Genomic DNA, 20,601 nt, shown 5'->3' with positions numbered 1-20,601 from the left:
AAAGCATAATTATCTCCTACATGTAAATAATTAAAGCTGATTTCCAGTCCGTACTGCGCAGACTCGGGGTTTGTTTTCGTTTTTGTTTTGAATTCGTTGAAACGTTACACTTCGGTGACAGCATACATGAAGATTTTTAGTACGCCATTGCAGTTCGTTTCGTTCAAGATTTTCCGATGAGCTGAAACGTCGGTTTAAAATAGCGTCAAGGTTCCTCTACTCGTTATTATTTGTTCTGCAAGGATATCTGGCGTTAATAATGAAGAAAAAGGTAAGTTTGTCGCGGAATTTTAAGTTTTGCTTATAAACATTACTTCGTGTTGGGCTCACATAAACATTGCAGCCGAGATTGCGCAGTACGGACTGGAATTCATCTTTAAACCTTTAAACAATCACTATCTTAGAGATACAAAATATAATAAAACCAAAAAAACTTCTGCTTTTTGCATGTCAGCCGTTAACTGTAATCATTGCTTAACTCACTGATACGAGTTTTTACCTTTAAAAATATTATTAGCCGAGGTAGCTATTGCAACCATTCTTTCTTGATTGAAGTCTGCAAAAACGGCGGTTACACAACACAATAACAATTTCAACTGTGCATCCCGACTCTAAGCATTCATTACTTCTTGTTTTCTTCCTCCTGTTGTTTTTTCGGCTGTTTACAATTTTATTATACAAAGCAATTACCAAGTGACTATATTGCGGCGTAGGAGTTTCCTTTCATTTTCAAGTAGCAACTTCTGCAACAAGCAGATACCCCTTGAAACGTGAAGACACATCCATCCTGTGTAAACAAAAGAAACAGGAAGATTACTCTTTCGGTCCAAAAGACGGGTTATTTACCCGCCCTTCTGGACCATGATTCTTATCTGGATCATCCCAAAGTTACCATTCTTAGTTGAGTATCGTAAAACCAAACCAAAGTAATCCTTCTAGCTGATTACAAAGGACTAAGGCAATCTAGGGAAGAATTAAATCAAAACTGGAAGCAAGTACGTACACTGCAGCCGGCGTAAAGCGCGGCAAAACCTGTGTGGGCAAATCATGATTTCTTTTGATTTTCTGATAAGTCGAGAAAGTGGCCCAAATGGAATCATCATGTGATCTGAATAGCATAGCAACAAGGACGTATACATGCTAGCCGAATCCGTCTAGTACTTTCACAGGCAGACCACCCTATGTGTTCGTGGTTAATTTATTGTTGTTGACATAAGACGAACAAAAGAAACTTTGAAATCTATAAAGGCTAGCTACTGAAATAAAACTCTGGAAATTACATATCTAAACTACATTTTAGAGCGAAATGTAGTTTAGATATGTAATTTCCAGAGCTTTATTTCAGTAGCTCTTATAGATTTCAAAATTTCTTTTGTTCGTCTCATGTCAACAACAATAATTACCGTATTTATTCGATTAAGCGCCCTGGGCGCTTATTAAATTTCTGGACCTTGAGAGTGGGCGCTTAATCGAGGTGGGCGCTTATTCGAGGCTGGGCGCTTATTAAATGTTCACGATTTTCAGCAAATAGTTAGTTTATTTTCGTAACAAAACAATGAATAATAATAAAACGTGGAGATGTACCAAAGCAGAATTTTAACTGTTCATTAAATGTTTCTGCAAAATACTAAGAAAACTCGGTCATGGGGGAAGTCCCTTAGTAGTACTTAGTCAATTTCAATAATCAATACTCCTCTTGTGCACTTCAGTTGTTTTTGTGGGGTGGAGGGTGGGCGCTTATTCGAGGCTGGGCGCTTATTAACTTTTCCTATCTTCAGGGTGGGCGCTTATTCGAGGTGGGCGCTAATTCGAGGTTGGGCGCTTAATCGAATAAATACGGTAACCACGAACACATAGGGTGGTCTGCCTGTGGTACTTTTGACACTCAGGTGAAAATCGCTGTATACAAGTAATCAAGTAATCGGGATATCCAAACACCGAGAAGAGAGTTGAAAATACGACGCAGAGCGGAGTATTTTTGACGAAATTCGAGGTGTTTGGATAGCCGATGGAACACTGTCTCGAGTGTTTGATATATCTTCTCACTCGAAACAAAATCTACGTAGTAAGCGGAGAAATAAACTCGTAAAAATCTATGCTAATTAAAACCAGGTATCCAAACCTTCTTCACGGTTATGATTTTCTTTGTTTTAACTTGATGAATAATTAATGAGTCTGAGAAGAATCGGGTGAAACATAAAGACTACACTGGATCTGCGAGTTGAAGGGCTTTTCTCGATAACACAGTTAACAACTGGCTCAGTCACTTTGATTTGTAAACTGACTTGTTTTGTACGTGCAAGATCTCCGTACATGTTCGGTGAACACAAGAAACGAGTTATGTCAATCAGTTTACCGTATGACTTACCTTGACCAAAAATGAGAAATCTGCCCAGAAAGAATGATTTGGCATCATTTCTGGAAAGCTTTCAACACCTCTATTGTATTTATTGAATAATAAACCGGCAACAATATAAAACAGAATTAGCAGAAAGAACCTACAGAAAAAAAGGAAAACGAATTAGTACAAACAAATCAAAACAAATAACAAATAAATAAAAAATATTTTTTGCGTCTTGACGGGACTTCTTTGAGGTAAAAATGCCTTTTTTAAAGGCGACGTTTCGAATAGTTTTACAATATGAACGTTAACATCTTCAAAGTATAAAATAACCGCTTCAGCGGACTAGTAAGTGTTCATTAAACGATAATACACAGATCTAAATGATCACCAAAGGTAGCCAATAAGTAAAACAGCAAGGATGATGGTGACATTAAGGCACCATTAATAGCAACACAATTGTGCCGACCACGACTGGGGACAACTTTCGTTCCGTTTCGAAAGTGGTGTATTTGAATGTTCAATTAATGAAAGAAAGTCAAGTTACCGTATTTACTCGAATAAGCGCCGCGGCGCTTATTAAATTTTTCGCGCCTGAAGTGCGGCGCTTATTCGAGGGCGGCGCTTATTTTAAATATGGACGCCACAAAGAATCTAATATTTTGCAGTTATTGAAAATAGCGTCTTCTGATTTTCAGTATTCGTCTCTTGCTGAAGAGGGAAGTGGCGCTAGCTCTCCTGGTAAAGTTCGCGGCCTTCACGACCTACAGAACTATGTATTGTAAGAATGTTGGATAGAAAACTAATGGGCGAGCAGTAAAACCATCACTGTGAACTGCGAAACATCGCTTTTGATGAAAAGAAATGTCCAAGTTTGTTTTAGATTTGCTTTGTAGTGCTGTTTTAAGTAAAACGGAATTCATCGAATAAGCACCGCGTCAGGACTGCAGTGCTTATTCGGAGGCGGCGCTTATTAACTTTTTATCCCAAATGCGGCGCTTATTTGAGGGAGGTGCCTTTTCGGGGGCGGCGCTTATTTGAGTAAATACGGTATGTTAATCTAACTTAGGCTCAAATTTACGTACACTATCAGTAGAATACTGCCAGTACTCAGCCCTTTACTTTGTTCAGCGTTTCCTCCAGGGTTATCTGGGCAACCTCCATCACATACACATTTGGAACGAAACGTTGTAATCTGTAAATCAAAAGGGGAAAAAAACTCTTGTTAGGTGGGAAACATCTCCTGGTGGAAATTAAACCCGTTACTGTAACTAACGTTTTTGTGATATGTCTTGGAATGTTGCCGATCTGCTCCCCCAACAAAACTTGTTAACAGATGGTTTTATTTCCTCTGTTAACATTTCATCTTGAAGTAGTTTTCAAACAAAGTATGAAGAGCAAAAAAGTCGATGAAGTACTACCCTAAAATATCTAACAACGCCGGGCATATTTAACGCAAATGTATTTAACAATATAATCAGTCAATTAGATTATTCGCTTCAGCCTCAGCAACAAAATCACCCCATAAAAATGTGGGACTTGCACTGGATGAGCTGTGTACATCCAATTGGATTGAACTATATTTCTAAATGATCCGGCCTACATCTTCCTCCAGAACTTTAATTAATTTTGGAGAAATGAAAAACACGCGAGAATTTTGTAGAGGACCTCCAGCCTTATAATGGCTGGTGGTAGAATTCTACTAGTATACTAACATGATACTAATACAACTGTGACAATCTGGCAATCTACTCATATACTATCAGCCATTATAGTTCACCACTAAATTTTCTCCGATTCTGATTGGTTTAAATTGAACACGTGACGCGATAGTGCCCGCGCGCCGGAGGGCACTATCAGCCCATAGTGCCCTCCCGTGAAAATTGCCCGGATCGATAGTGCCCGCCCGTGACTGTTTTTTGTAAACAAGCTGCCTGCAGACAAAAAAACCCAACCAAATTCACTGCATTTAGTGGGTTTCTCGTCTGGTTTTGTTTTGTTTGTTAAATTTCGGCTTTCAATTGAGTTTTTTATCTTCCAAAAGTAAAAATAATTCACGATGCTTGTTTTTGTATGTGCGCGCGGAAGAAAATTGAGTGGTGAACAATAAAGACAATAGAGTGTTTCTGTCTCGGAACTATTGGTCTGATAGTTGCCCCTTGGAAATTTGATGTTCTTAAAACTAGCATATTTGCCCTCGAAGCTTCGCTTCTCGGGCTAATATTTGTTTTAAGAACATCAAATTTCCGCGGGGCAACTATCAGCCGATAGTTCCTCGACAGAAACACTCTATTGTTAAATTAGCATAAACCACTGACCATCTATTAGTTTGGCTATAATGTGACCTTGCACGCTTTTTCGTTTAACGACTTAAATCGTTTGTTAGTCGTTAGATTACCGTTAGAACGACTTAGAAAATCATTAGAAGCGTTAGAATGGTCGTTAAAAAAAAATTCTTTGTCGTTAAAAGCGTTAGAAAAATCGTTAAAAAAGATCATGCAAGTCGTTAGATGTATCAAGAAAGGCCGTTCAAATCGTTAGCAATACACAGTTGTCGTCTATTGATTGTTAGATGGCTTTTGAAGCCCGCGCGGCTCAGTTTTTGCTGATTTTTATCAATCAAAACCTTCAATAAATCATTTCTAGCGACTTTCTGCGTTCAATAGATCAGTTCAGTAGATCGGTCAATGGGTTATGCTAAAACAGTTTGATGGCTGGCTTTTGGCTTCTATCGACTTTGATAGTTGACAGGGAGCAAAGTCTCGAGCCAACCGTCTAATAATTTTGCTAATAATTAGTAAATGAGTTTGACAGAGCTCAGAATGTGTGAAGAATAATTTTGCTTTATAATGCAGAGATATTTAGAAATTGTTCAATTGGACGTACTTTAGTGAGAATTCTTGTAAAACAGTTACATGTACTAGATTATTTGCTCTCCATTTTGAGCAAAAAATCTAAAAGGCCGAATACATGATCTGGTCACAAGGTACACAATCAGCCATGCTTGCTCCCCAGGGCGCAAGTTATGCATACCATGCAGTAGACACAAGGTACATGAGGTCTATATGTCTGCATGTCTTGCAAAATAGGCATAAAATTAACAGCGTTTTTATAAACCTGTTATTTTTATTTGACAGCATGAATGAACAGTAGAAGGAATTGTAAGTGTAACAAGTCATGTTAATTAATCTGATGCAAGAAACAAAAAGCATCCCTTGGTACAATGATGCAATTCTACAGTTATACAGGTATAATACATATATAACATTAACTGACTTGTATGCAAATAACTACAGCAGGCACAGACATACACAGTGTGAACAGATTTCTTCAAAGGTACTTACATACTGCGATATATCTGTCCCAGTACCCTTCTCCTCTTTAAATGTAGCAGGCTTCCCAGGATTCTGGCTTTCATCACATACCAAATTAAATTTCGCTATTCTAGAAAACAACAGTGACCAAATAAAGTACTTTAAAAACTGTAATTAAATGAAACAATTAACCCCTAATTAGAACATCGATTGAAACAAAAGGAAATATAGATGTAGACAGCTCACACATCAGAAAACCTGTAGACAGACTGCACAATTGCCTGTTATCCATTTCTCCTAACTAACTGTCAAAAAACTTCAGAATAGGCTATAAGGGCAATTTGCAACATTTTTTTCAGGTGGGCTTTTATTTTCAGGGGCAGAGATTACGGGGGAAGGGGGGGGGGGGGGGGGGGCAAAGGAAACAGATTTGAGCCTGTGCAACCAGAGTATATGTATCTTATCCAAGTGCCATACCAGATAAAAGTTCATTTTCTCTTAAATACCGTATTTACTTGAAAATGCGCCGCAGCGCATTTTAAATTTTTCGCAACTCAAGTACGGCGCTTATTCGAGGGCGGCGCTTGTTTGAGGGCGGCGCTTATTTAAAATTTGGATGCCACAAAGAATCTTATCTTTCACAGCTATTGAAAATAGCTTTTTTGATTGTCAGTATTCGTCTCTTGCTGAGACAGAAGTAGCGCTAGCTATCCTGGAAAAGTTTGCAGCCTTCACAACATTTACAGAACTACATATTGTAAGAGTGTTGAACAGAAAAACTAATGGGAGAGATGTCGCTTCTGATGCAAAGAAATTATCAAGCTTGTTTTAGAGTTGCCTTGTAGTGCCGTTTTTAGTTAAACGAAATTTTTCAAATAAGCACTGCATTGGGACTGCGGCGCTTATTCGGGGGCAGCGCTTATTAACTTTTTTGTCCCAAATGCGGCGCTTATTCAAGGGCGACGGTTATTCAGGGGGGGGGGGGGGCGCTTATTCAAGTAAATACGGTAATTATTGTTGGTCCCTAAATTTTTCCTATTATATTTCACAGAGTTTGGCTTTACCTAGTGTGGCCACTATAGAGGACTTTCTCGTAAGTCAAAGTAATAGAACCATCATTGTTTTCAGCAAAGCTGCTAGCTGTCTTTGCAACTGGGTAAGTTAGCTTTCCACCACCATCTTGTTGGCATAACTACATGAATTTAAGTAAGGAAAAAAAAACATGAATAAGCCAATGTAGAAAGTACAAGTATTGCATATTTCCTTGCACATTTGTAGTTAACATTTAAGATGAGAAAAGTGGATCTCGCCTGTCATCTCAGGAAAAAAGACAGTCAACCAAAAAACTAAATTTACACAAGGATAGATAAAGAGAGTTAAAATAATTTTGGTTATACATGTAGGGCTACAAGAAACTGCTTTGTTATTATGACATTGTCATGGCAATGGCAAAAATCATGGACACATAATTGACATATGAAAATTTCTGCAAGGGATGAATAAGCAGCTACTGAAAGTTTCAGCATTATAGAGAAAATCCCTTTTAATTTTCAAAATTATAAAAAAACACCAACCCCCATTGCACATGCAGTTAATTAACAGGTTACAAAAATATAGAATGTACAATGTTCAGCACCATAATTTTCTAGTCAAGTTGTCCATGTAAATTATACTCCAAATTTCAAAAAATTGTTTTCAAGCCAATACTACAAGAATTTTTTCCAGGGCTCTCCCTGTTTTTGAAAGTATTAAAAAAATATCTTTACATTTTTACTGCTTATCTTTTGGCTAGACTTTGCACATATTCTACAGAGAAGCACAGCCCAAGCATTACTCACCAAAACATTTTCACATTTGTCATCAGTAAATTTTGTGCAAGGATTCCAGCTAAATGTATAAGTTTGAAGTTTGCCTTCTTTGGTCCCTTTTATACCTGTAAATCTGAGAAAATAACAAGGCAGTGCTTACAATCATATTCAAAGGTGCAGAAACTGTTTATTAAAATATTATTCAACTACAGTTGAACCTTCACAAACAAACTCCTCAGAAATCATAACCAAAGCTAGTTGTTTTTGAGAATTGAGCACTCGTAAGCTATCAGTCAGCACTTTTTTCAGTCTATGGTCAACACTCTTCGTCCAGCTGTATATTATCTTGAACTTTCAATCCGACATCTTTGTCAGCAAACATACAGTCATGTAATACAGGCAATGTTCTATAATTTTAGTAACTGTAGTGGTTGAAGTACTGTATACTTCTTTTAAAATGCTCACTAATAATTTGAGTGCATGGTCACTCATGAGAGCTTTAAATAAAACAAAGTAAAAGACCAGTCGGTAATTCGCAAACGTGGCCACAGTTGTTCACAGGAGCTTTTAATTGCAGAATTTGAGTAACACCTCAAATGGAATTTCACAGCAGTGGTCCTAACTAGAGCTGCATGCTTATAAGGGAGGGATCAGTCAACGGCAGCTTTGGCTATGTACATGTAGTAGGAACCTACTATGTATCTCAAACTACCAAGAGAAAGAAAAGTTGTTTGAGACGACAGGCAGTTTGAGATACTGGGTTATTTTAACAGTGAATAACTGAAAAAAAAAATACAACTAGGGAAATGACAGCCGGCCGAGAATTTGAGATAAGCAAGTTCAAGATGAGTCCCACTGTATCCCATATTACAAGGCAGGCCTGATCTAGTTAATTGGAACCGGCTCTCCGAGGTTGAATGATCTTGAAGAGGCTGAAATGTCACAAATTCTTGTCACTTATTTTTATTGCAAGATGTAAAAAAAGGCCAAGAAAAACTTAGCTGGCACATTAACAAGCCCAGCCAGCCCAGGTCTCTACAAATTTTTTTGCCAAAGATCTTGAAGGATCCTCAACTGGATCTTGCCTATATTTTTGCAAGAATCTTTGCTACATGTATGTAATTTTTGTATCATCGTTAATATCAAGAAAAATATCTTTAAAAGATTCTTTATGGATCCTTTAAACGTCCTGATCTTTTGGGGCTAGGGTGTTTAGGTTATGACTTTGCTCAAAGTCATCACCAGTAGATTCTGAAGATTTTTCGCCAGAGCTATCCTAATCACTTTATGCTATAAAAACCGGGATAAGCTCTGTTGGTGAAGGCCATAGTTACACAAGTAGAGACTCTTGATTAAAGTTGAAAGCGAAACTAAACAGAGTCAAGCTTACATGTACAAAAATTGTACAAGTCATTAAGAAGAAACAATTAGTAATGAAACTTAAAATAACTACACAGTATTGAAAGTGTGCAAAGGATTATTTTCTGCAAGAAAGTTCTTCTCGATACTATTTTCAAATATTAATTCGATGTTGAAAAACAGACCTATCGCTGCATGCTTAAGATTATAAAAAAACAAAAGTTCTCTTATAAAGTTTTAAACTATTTCATCACGCGAAAACGGTCACAAATCTGACCTTACCCGGGCTTTGAGGTCCCACTATCCACTGCCTTTAAGCTCATAACATTACCATTGCTCTTTTTACACTCGCAGTCGTTTATCTTCGTACAAACAGCCGCAGTTGTTTCGTCAACTGCGACAACAAACAGGAACCAAAATATCAACTTGCAAGCCGCCATTTTGAACGAAACGGGAAGTAAACCACACCGTGGTAGCCTGGGACGAGGAAGTGCAGGTTCCAATGATGGGGAGTCGGGCAAGGGGGCAGGGTGGAGCGTCAAATAGTCAATAGAACAAGAAAATGTAATTCTCAAGATAATAAAGAATCATTTGAAGTTGCTGGTTGCTGGGATCGAATCAGAAGCGCGTTTCTCCACTAAACCTCCCTGAAAGCCTGTCACGCATGCTAGCATTCTACCATCTTGCCGCGATGGGAACAAAAATCCTCATTACAAAGGGCGATGTGCTTTAGTTATATACCTGCCAACTTTTTCTGGGTCAAAGGCGTGAGATTTTTACCCTGAGAGTGCCAGGATTTCCGAAAACAACATGACCATGTCATGTTGTTTCATGTCATACTTCATGTCTGAAGTATTTCCATTCTCGTCCCCATAGCCCTTTTCGTTTCTCCTAGCCGGCAGGGCCTTTGCACGAGAAACGAAGTGCTCTGGGGACACAGGATTTCCAGTCCTAGATCCTAGGACTTCCGTTCTTCATGTATGCAGTCATGACGTTTCAAAAGAATGAACGAGAGAGTCGTTACGTTTTCGACTTCCGTTTAGGAATTCTTTGTTCCAAACAGCCAATCAAAAAAATTCGAATTAATTCAAAAATCCTATGTCAAAATCCAAGTCACTCACTGACACCCACCCCTGCGGGACTGTTTGCGCCGTGTCAAATGTTACTCTAACCCTCTCGGCGGGGAAAATTAATTATAACTCCGCTTTCGCAAAAAATTAAATTTCCCGCGAGTGCAGTAATCGGAAACGTTGAATCTCCCTCGTGTATTAGCAAGTCATTGTTTTCGCCACTCCTCACGAAATGGACCTATATGGCCCTTTAACAACCGGTTAACAATACCTATTGTTTTCGAATTCGAAACCCAATTCTTGATACGAAGATGTCTTTTACGACCAGCTACAGAAGGTTACAGACAATTAATAATGGGTGACTAGAACGATTAAGTGGGAGAGAGAGGCAAGAAAAAAACAGGGAGTAATGGCAAAACAAGCCTTGAAATGCGCAAGAAATGACAATGGAGAAAAGTTGGCTGCATTTGCGCAACAAACAACCTTGTAAACAAATCTACAACATTTCCACACAAAAGTACACTAGGACATCACCCAATGGCCACACACGTAGGTCGTACAGAGGTGCCATGGTTTCGGATCGATATGCGTCTAAAGCTCAGTAAAGTCTTTAAGATTAGAAGGCAGAAGGCACAAGTAAATTTGCATGCAGCAAACTCAGGAACTGCAGTGGGACAACAAATTGAATTAGAACTGAGAAACAGATTCAGTTGTCTGATAGATGATCATGAACGTTTATTCGTTTGTCTCACGATAGAATCGCTTTGAGATGTTGATCGCGACGTTTCGACTGCAATACTGCTAGTCTTCATCAGGCGATGAGGTCGATTGTTTACGCGTCGCTATTTATGCACGTTGGTTCGCTGTGATTGGTGCATTTCGATCCTCATTATTATTCCGACTAACAGATGATGTTCCCTCATAGGTCCGCTTTGTAGTTGAACGGCTGTTATATATACTTTGCCGCATTCACATGGAATTTTGTATACAACACCATCTTGTTTGCCTGGTTCTAGGGCGTCTTTCGGTCGTACTAAGTAAGACCGAAGAGTTGTGTCAGATTTAAAGACGGTGCGAACGCCTTGTTCTTGTAGGCAGCGGCGAAGAACCTCTGATACACCTTTAATATAGGGTAAAACCGCAGTAGATTTAATTTCCTGCGTGGGTTCGTTGTTGGCTGTTGGTCTTGTGGTCTTAGTAAGTTTTCGTATGAACGAAGACGGATAACCGTTAGAAACAAGTACCGACGATAAATGTTTCTTTTCTTGAGAGATAACTGATGGTTTTGTTATCAGGTGTTTGGCTCGGTCATATAGACACTTAACAATACCACGCTTCACTGACTGAGGATGGTGTGAGTCATAGGCTAAGTACTGATCAGTGTGTGTGGGCTTTCTATATACACTGGTAGTAAGAAGGCCGTTTGAGTCCCTTATAACTGACGTGTCGAGAAAGGGAATGCTGTTATCTTTCTCGGTTTCCATGGTAAAACGAGACCACAAGACCAACAGCCAACAACGAACCCACGCAGGAAATTAAATCTACTGCGGTTTTACCCTATATCAAAGGTGTATCAGAGGTTCTTCGCCGCTGCCTACAAGAACAAGGCGTTCGCACCGTCTTTAAATCTGACACAACTCTTCGGTCTTACTTAGTACGACCGAAAGACGCCCTAGAACCAGGCAAACAAGATGGTGTTGTATACAAAATTCCATGTGAATGCGGCAAAGTATATATAGGGGAAACAGGGAGAGCGATGCAAGACAGGATAAAAGAACACGACAGAGACATAAGGCTTGCTCATACACAATCCTCCGCAGTTTCGGAGCACGCAAACGAAACGGGGCATATTCCTTTATGGAATCAAGTCAAGTTTATCGATCGTGACCCTCACCGATACACACGCAGGGTCAAAGAGGCTATCCAAATAAGACTTCATTCTAATAACATCAACAGAGATAGCGGAATTGAAATTCCTGAAGCATGGATACCTACGATCAGAAAGCATAACAGCCGTTCAACTACAAAGCGGACCTATGAGGGAACATCATCTGTTAGTCGGAATAATAATGAGGATCGAAATGCACCAATCACAGCGAACCAACGTGCATAAATAGCGACGCGTAAACAATCGACCTCATCGCCTGATGAAGACTAGCAGTATTGCAGTCGAAACGTCGCGATCAACATCTCAAAGCGATTCTATCGTGAGACAAACGAATAAACGTTCATTACCTATCTTACACCACGATGAACAATATTCACATCTTTAATGACATTGAACTGAAATATGGGCGCACAGCCCTAAGGTTGATTCGTCGCCACGAGCGTTGTTCACGCAAGCTCGCACGTTTCAGCAACCATCTCACCTTTCTAACAAGGTGTATTAAGAGCCACATTATTCCACGAGACCTTCGGGTCCAACCACCTGTTCCAACTAAAGGCGCTTGCAGAGTAGCCGAACTAGCCTCTAAAAGATTCTTGAGGGAAAGAATACGACTAACTCAGAGAGCTAAGGGAGATGCGAAACGAGAAACTGAATCCACAGCCGAGGGAATAACAGCCACCCTTACGGCAAACGAAGCCAGTGAGATACTTGAAAAGATCAGAGTTAATACCCAAAGAGTATTTAATGCCACCAAAGATCGACAACAACGCAAGTTCTTAAAACTTGTACAGGAGAAACAGGCCTCTGTTTCACCACATATTGACCCAACACCGCGAGTCGACAAAAACAAATGGGTGATTAACTTATCATCACGGCCTCTTAGTGATGCTGAGGTATCATTACTAGAGAAAGGGTTAAATTTCGCAGTAACACCAACCACCATTCCAGCCACTGAAATAGTTGCTAAAGTTGAAACAGCCATAAGAACGCTTGACTCAGAACAAGCTGACACAATAAGGAGAACCGTTAATAGCGTCCTTCAACAGGCTGAACCACCAAAGCCTAACATCACGAAGGAAATGCATGAAGCCCTTAACAACTTAAAACAAGACGATTCTATTATGATACTACCAGCCGACAAAGGTCGCGCAAGTGTAGTTCTAGACACTAACACCTACCATGATAAAATGAAGGCACTAATCGAAACGGGTCCATATCAACTTCTTAATAAAGACCCCACGGATCGACTCAGCCGTAAACTCACTGAGAAGCTTCTTAGCTTAAAACGAAGTGGACATCTATCAGAAACTATCTACAACAAGATCAGGCCCAAGCACAAACAGCCGCCTAGGATCTACGGTCAGCCTAAGATACACAAATCAAATATACCTTTGAGACCTATTGTATCGTGTATAAACACCTTTGCTTATGACTTGTCGGCTCATTTAGCTGACATCCTGTCCCCACTGACAGGCAAATCAGAGTACGCAGTTACCAACTCTACTCATTTCGTGAATACCATCAACCATGAACGAATACAAGAAAAGGAAATCATGGTATCATTTGACGTAGAATCTTTATTTATATAGGGGAAACAGGGAGAGCGATGCAAGACAGGATAAAAGAACACGACAGAGACATAAGGCTTGCTCATACACAATCCTCCGCAGTTTCGGAGCACGCAAACGAAACGGGGCATATTCCTTTATGGAATCAAGTCAAGTTTATCGATCGTGACCCTCACCGATACACACGCAGGGTCAAAGAGGCTATCCAAATAAGACTTCATTCTAATAACATCAACAGAGATAGCGGAATTGAAATTCCTGAAGCATGGATACCTACGATCAGAAAGCATAACAGCCGTTCAACTACAAAGCGGACCTATGAGGGAACATCATCTGTTAGTCGGAATAATAATGAGGATCGAAATGCACCAATCACAGCGAACCAACGTGCATAAATAGCGACGCGTAAACAATCGACCTCATCGCCTGATGAAGACTAGCAGTATTGCAGTCGAAACGTCGCGATCAACATCTCAAAGCGATTCTATCGTGAGACAAACGAATAAAGGTACAATTCAGTCTGTGTTTCGACATATGGAATGCGTGACTAACTACACGACACGATGTCACGCTTGACTACTTATTGTAACATCTCCCCTCTTTTGAAAACTGAACGAAGGCTAACATAACAAAAATGAAAATGAAAACTAACTTTGTAAAAATAAAAATAAAAACTTATACATAACCATGGTAGCTCTACAGTCTTAGAAATCAATGTCTCTTTGTGTGCAGAGTTCTTAACTTGATAGACCTAGCTAAAATTTTTAGTTCCTTTGTTTTCTGAACTAGACTAAGTGACATAGTCTTTAAATCTTGAGGGAACCTTGACTACTCGGGTTCTAGTCTTCAGGACAGCAGGAGGTGTCTTTGCAGCGGTCTGTTTGCCTTCAGGAACTACTGGCTGCGTACTACTGCTCAAGGGCTGACTTTCCTCCACTGGAACTGGTTCTGAAACTGGTTTGTGAGAAACTGAGTCAGAGGTAGGAACTACTGGTTTCTCAGCTGGTTTAAGGAACTCTCGATTTCGACGAACGACTTGGCCGTTTCCTTCAGGTTTGACCAGATAGGATCTGTCTGACAATTTCTCCAGGCAGGTGCCTCGTTTCCAAGTTTCGTTCTTCTGTAAGGGTGCAACTCGCACTTCTTGTCCTACTTCTAGCTCTGGTAAAGTACGGGTGGAACGGTCATGATACCACTTCGCTTTTTGCCGTTTTAACTTTAACTTCTCGGTGACACTCTCAGGAACTTTCGGATAAAGGAGGCTTGTGGCTGTGGGCAGTCTGGTTCTGGTACGACGACACATTAATCTCTGCGCTGGGCTTGCCCCAAGTGACTCGGTTGGTGTGTTTCTTTGATCTAACATTGCAAGCCAAGGATCTTTGTTGTCCTTAAGTGCTTTCTTCAGTAAGGACTTAGCCACTTTCACTGCTGACTCCACTTTACCATTGGACCTGTGGTGGTGCGGAGAGGATGACACGTGTACAAATTCCCAATCACGTGAGAATTGTTGAAATTCATAGCTAGTAAACTGAGGACAATTGTCAGTTACGAGTGTGTCTGGTATGCCATATCTGCTGAATTGCTCTTTGAGAAACTCGATCACTGAACTGGAAGTGTTCTTTTGCAGCTGCTTGACCTCAATGAAGTCTGAATAGAAGTCAACAAGGACAATGTACTCTTTGCCATGAAGTTTGAACTGATCGGCAGCAACTCTGCTCCAAGGGCGATCTGGAATCTGATGACTTTGCATAGGTTGCTTCTGGTTCTTGGCCTGAAATTCGTTACAGATGGAACATTGCTTGATCAGGTCCCGTACCTCTGCGTTCATGTTAGGCCAAAAGACTGTGTCTCGAGCTTTGCGGAGACAAGCTTCAACTCCCAAATGGCTGGAATGTATTCTTGATTTCACTTCGGGTCTCATGACACGGGGTATGACCACTCTTGAACCTTTAAACAGGATCCCATTGTGTACTGTTAACTCTTCCCAATATGACCAGTATTCTCTGATGTTGACAGGTACTTGCTCTTTTTGCATTGGCCAACCAGTCAGGACTGTGGTCTTTAAGGTTTGCAATGCTTCGTCCTGTCCAGTACACCGCTGTAACTGCTCCAATCTCTCTGGAGTTACCTTCAGGGCTTGCATAGGGTTTAGGCTCTCTAACTCCAAGGAAAACACTTGGAAGGACTCTTCTGGCATGGTAACTTCATGCTGTGCTGCTCTTGACAAGTGGTCAGCCAAGAACATCTGAGAACCAGGTTTGTAACTGACTGACAAATTGTATCGCTGAAGTCTGAGTAACATTCTCTGAAGACGGCAAGGTGCTGATAACAGCGACTTCTTGAATATGGCCTCAAGAGGCTTGTGATCTGTCTCCACTGAAATGTTCTCTCTACGAGCCAGATATTGGTTAAATCTTTCACAGGCAAAGACGATTGCCAGGCATTCTTTCTCTATGGTCGCATATCTCTGCTCTGTCTGAGAGAGGGTTCTTGACGCGAAGGCCACAGGTTGTCCGTTTTGAGTCAGTACGGCTCCCAACCCCTTGTTGCTGGCATCTGTCTGAATGGTGACTTCTTCTTCTACGTCATAGAATTTCAGCACTGGATGCTGGATAACCAACTGCTGGATAGCGACAAAAGCTTCATCGTGTTGTCTTGCCCATGTGAACTGAGCTTGGTTGGCAGTGAGTTCTCTTAATGGTGCAGACACATCTGAAAGCTTGGGTAAGAACTTGGAGAGGTAATTCACAAAGCCAAGCAAGGTGAGTACTTCAGACTTGGATGTCGGTTTGGGCATGTTCTTAATAGCGGTGACCTTGTCTGTATCTGGCTTCAGCCCGTCCTTCGAGATCACATGGCCCATGAATTTCACTTCAGCTTGTCGAAGCTTGACTTTAGACTTGTTGAGCTTTAGGTTCACTTGTCTTGCTCTTTCAAGTAGGCGGATGACATTCTGATCATGATCGCGTTGCGCCTCTGAGTCGTTTTCCCCATAGCCAACTACCAGGATATCATCTCTGATGACTTTCACACCAGGCAGGTCAGCAAGGCACTCTTGCAGTTTACTTTCAAAAACTTCTGGTGCAAGACTTATTCCAAAAGGCATTCGTAAGTATCGGTATCTCCCCAGGGGTGTCCAGAAAGTAGTCAATTTACTACTGTCCTCATCGAGACTGACTTGATAAAATCCATCCTTTGCATCGAATGAACTGAAGATTCTGGCTTTGCTAAGTTCAGGTAAAAGTTCTTCAAGAGTTGGCATTTGGAACTTTGGACGCTGAATAGCACGGTTTAAGTCCTTTGGGTCTAAGCAAATCCGAATCTTCTGTGGCTTGGCTACTACCACCATGCTACTTATCCATTGTGAGGGCTCCACTGCTTTTGTAATGATTCTTTTCTCTTCTAATTCCAGAATCTTCTTCTCTACATCTTTCCGTAAGGCTACTGGTACACGACGAGGTGAATGTTGGACTGGTGTAACACTCTGATCAACCACTATCTTGGCATCGCCAATGTGTCCTAGCCCATTAAAAACATCATGAAATTTGCTCATCAGTTCTTCCTTTGACAGAGGCTCTGGAACAACACTGTCCTTTAGCTGGTGAACACTATCCGTAACACTGGCATTTAACTGGATGAGCTGTAACTTCTCACAAGTTTCTGCTGACAGCAAGGGTTTGCACTTATCTTCAATAACTTGAAACTTCAGAACATGTTTCGTACCATTGTGCTTGATGTGCAGGTCACATTCTCCAGCTGGCTTCATTGTTGAACCACCAAACAGCTTCAACTTGACTGTGGAGTTTTTCATAGGTGGGTCTCCTAACTGTGTAATGGCTGAAAGATCATCTAAGCATAGTACATTGCAGGTAGCACCGGTGTCGAGTTGACATGCCAAAGTTGTTGAGAACTCTTCCTCAGCAGAATTGAAGAATATGATATCTGCAAACCACTGTCTTGACTTTGTTTGAACCATGGATACTGTTTCAACTCTCAGGCAGCTCTCATCTGAACTTGACTCATTGCTGTCTTCTACCTGGTGTACTTTTCTGGAAGAAATGCACACCGACGCGAAATGACCTTTCTTTTGACATTTGCTGCATGTTTGTCCGAACGCGGGACACTCCGTTCTTCTTACATGACGTTGTTTACGACCACAATATCTGCATTTGGTTTCAGAGCTTTCACGTTTCGTCTTCTCGTCTTCATTCTTCTTCGCTTTGGACGATTTTTCTTCTTCCTTCTTACGATGAGGTTTTTTTTGCTTTTTCTTTCTGTCATTAAACTTCTTAACTTCTTCTGTCTGCTTGTCTTCGGCGCCTTGAATGTTCTTCATTTGCCGCGAGGCGACTTCACTCGTTGTGCACATTTGAATCGCTTTTTGTAAATCCAGCTTCTTTTCTCTCAGCAACCTGACTTTATCTCCTTTGTCCTTTAAGCCGATGACTAATCTGTCTCGTATAAACTCATCCGTCAGTTCGCCGTATTCGGAAGAAGCGGCCAACTTTCTCAATCTTGTGACATAACTTTGTACGGATTCTTCGTTTTGCTGCACGCACGTATTAAAGACGTATCTTTCGTACACCACATTTCTGCTGGGCTTGAAGTAATTCTCCAGCGCTTCCAGACATTTGTCGACTTTCTTTTTGTCTTCCTCTGTAAGGTTTAGGTTGAGAAACATTTGAAGACATTCCCTGCCCATTGCCGATCTCAAGGTCGCGAGGCGGACCGATTCGTCTCGCTTGTCGAGGCCAGTTGCTATCTCGTAATCACTCCACTGCTGTTTGAAGAAATCCCAGTTTCCGACGACATCTCCATGACATTTCATTGCATGTGGCAGCGGGAAATTGTGCGGATAAACTTGAGGAACAGCTACTTGAGGAACAGCTTGTGATGGCGCTGGAACTTGCGAACTCGACTCCACGTGGTCGGTGTCTGGCATCTTCGTAAACTTTCGACGTACGTATCCCTGTGAAAATTAAATACGGTCGACAGAAGAGGATAGCATCTGCTTTCCGTTGACAGCGTTTTTGCCCGTTAGAGCGAACGTGTTCGACGTAAAATACGCTTTTGTTCTGACACCATGTTTCGACATATGGAATGCGTGACTAACTACACGACACGATGTCACGCTTGACTACTTATTGTAACAGTCTGCTCAAGAAACAGAAGATGTAGAAGGAGAAGGAATCGAAGAGAAGTCTGTAAGGCTACGAGGAAATTGTGCAATGACGAGTTGATATTAAAGGGCAGGGGAGGTAAATTGCTAACAAAGGAAGATAAAGCACGGAAGAGATGACAGGGCACTTCATAGAAGTGTTAAAGAGGCCTGATCCAAAACGACAGCATTTAAAGGTCGTGGATGACTGCGATATCAACGATATTAGCGTAATCAGGGAGCAGGAGCGGTATTTGACAAACTGATGAGTATCCGAAAAACAGCCAACTGATTAAGTGTTGTTGTAAGATATGAATCATGGAGGACGACAAAGGGACATTTTTAATTCGAGGGCCGCTTGTTTAGCAGTTTTTTGATTGTTTGATTGATTGATTGATTGATTGATCGATCGATCAATCGATCGATCGATCGATCTTTATTGAAGGAAACTCCTAGGCTACTCTACATCAATTTAAATTACTTTAAGGTAATGGGCTCCTGCTATTTAGCATGGTTTTTTCCATGCGCTTAAATGTTCGGATTGGCTGTGCCTACCACATTTAAGTTATTTTGCTTTGCGAGACTCCATCGTGACACTTTGAATTCCTTGTCCCCCGAAACACGTGATGTGGCAGCGCGTGATTCGGGGGACAAGTGAGTTCAAAGTACGGAACTTGATACAGTGTACGGGTTATTGGGCAATTTATTTGCGTTGGCCCTCCGAGCTGGCGTCATTTAGATTCGCTACACCGCACTGAAGAGTCCCAATAAGGACGAAACAGCTGTCTGCGGTTGCAATCCTGCTGTATCGGTTCTAGTCGTGGTGTTGTCTCGCAAAGTCTATCTTTCAAGTAATATGATCAGCCTTGCTTGCAGTTGTTTGTTCCTGCTACTTTCCAGTTTCAAAAAATAGGTTTGTTTGGCATCGATGTTGCCATAGCAACCCAGTGAATACGTTATGTTTTTTAAATATCAAAGCTTAATTAACGGGAGCATGCAGGATCTACATGTATGTATGGGGCAGGGTTGAGAGAGAGTTCGCATCCCAACAATGTGGCCCGGATTCGATTCCCTGACCCGGCGTTTTATGTGGGTTGAGTTTGTTGTTGGTTTTCTTCCCTTTTCTGAGGGTTTTTCTCAGGGTTCTTCGGTTTTCCTCCCTGCACAAAAACCAACACTTCTAAATACCAATTTAGTAGAGAATCCGGAGGCCACAGGTTTATCAGTCGCAAGACTTTTAAGTGCAACCACAGAACCAAAGACATCCCAAGCTCATAAACGGTAGGCGCTACGAGAGGAACGTGACTGTCTGGGGAAAGCGGTGTTGTGTTACATTGTAAAATGATGTGAGGAGCGGAACGCTCTTGTCTCGATAAGAGATACGATGTCGGCTGTTGAGAATTTGAACTTTATTACCGTGAAATTCGGCGTTTAAGGGTGATTTTTGGTTTCTTCTGTTTTTAGCATTAATAAAGGAATAATTTAATAGCGTTCCTCTGCAAATCGAGACGAAGAAGAAGCTTGAAGTCGGCCAGGATGAACTGAGCTCAGTGTGAGCTGAGCTCTTACTACAAATTTCGTAACTTAACGAAATTATGCAGGCAAATGATTAGTTTGAAAATCATTCTGGAAATTCACTTACCATTAAACAAAAGTTGCGTGCTTGTCTGTCTTTCTTTCCCTTTGTCCCAAACACAATCGTTTCAAAAAGGAAAGCCCTGGCTGCTCAACGAATACCAGAATGTTTTATCAATAACTGAATTCCATTCCTTGGCACGCGTCTTCAACAACTGCAACATGGGAAAACCCGTTTGCTCTTGAAGTCTTGTTGTCTCTGCTGTTTGAAAGCCCTCTGCCTATGAACCTCCGGGATCAAACGATGGATAATCAAGGACATCGGAATTTTGGTTGAGGAGAAGCGAAGAACGATTATCCATATCTTAAAACGATGACCCTTGTGAATGTCCTTGAAGATCGCCCGCTATTATGTTACAAGCATAACCGCTGTGGGTCACGGACTGCTGTTATGTGATGTCGTCAGATATAGTACAACAGATCCTACAAAACAAGTTGTTATTGGAGGGGCCGGGGAGTT

At 41.0% G+C, this 20,601-nt stretch overlaps 2 protein-coding genes across 2 annotated transcripts; one reads left to right on the top strand and one right to left on the bottom strand.

Annotated features, from left to right (window-relative positions):
- Window positions 1-658: 658 nt before the first annotated feature.
- On the bottom strand, window positions 659-9,343 carry LOC144659181 (uncharacterized). The gene is made up of 7 exons (XM_078519617.1): window positions 9,105-9,343; window positions 7,494-7,596; window positions 6,720-6,847; window positions 5,686-5,785; window positions 3,427-3,560; window positions 2,369-2,498; window positions 659-787 (listed from the first exon to the last, which is right to left on the bottom strand). The coding sequence occupies exons 1-7, from the start codon at window positions 9,260-9,262 to the stop codon at window positions 698-700; spliced, it is 843 nt and encodes a 280-aa protein (XP_078375743.1). The 5' UTR covers window positions 9,263-9,343; the 3' UTR covers window positions 659-697.
- A 1,510-nt stretch (window positions 9,344-10,853) lies between these two features.
- LOC144659180 (uncharacterized) lies at window positions 10,854-13,369 on the top strand. Its single transcript, XM_078519616.1, has 2 exons — window positions 10,854-10,875; window positions 11,396-13,369. The coding sequence occupies exon 2, from the start codon at window positions 12,143-12,145 to the stop codon at window positions 13,367-13,369; it is 1,227 nt and encodes a 408-aa protein (XP_078375742.1). The 5' UTR covers window positions 10,854-10,875; window positions 11,396-12,142.
- Window positions 13,370-20,601: the final 7,232 nt, after the last annotated feature.

Source organism: Oculina patagonica, chromosome 7, assembly GCF_052425735.1.
Source record: "Oculina patagonica isolate OP01 chromosome 7, crgOcupat, whole genome shotgun sequence".
NCBI lineage: Eukaryota > Metazoa > Cnidaria > Anthozoa > Scleractinia > Oculinidae > Oculina > Oculina patagonica.
This window is presented reverse-complemented; position numbering and strand designations above follow the sequence as displayed.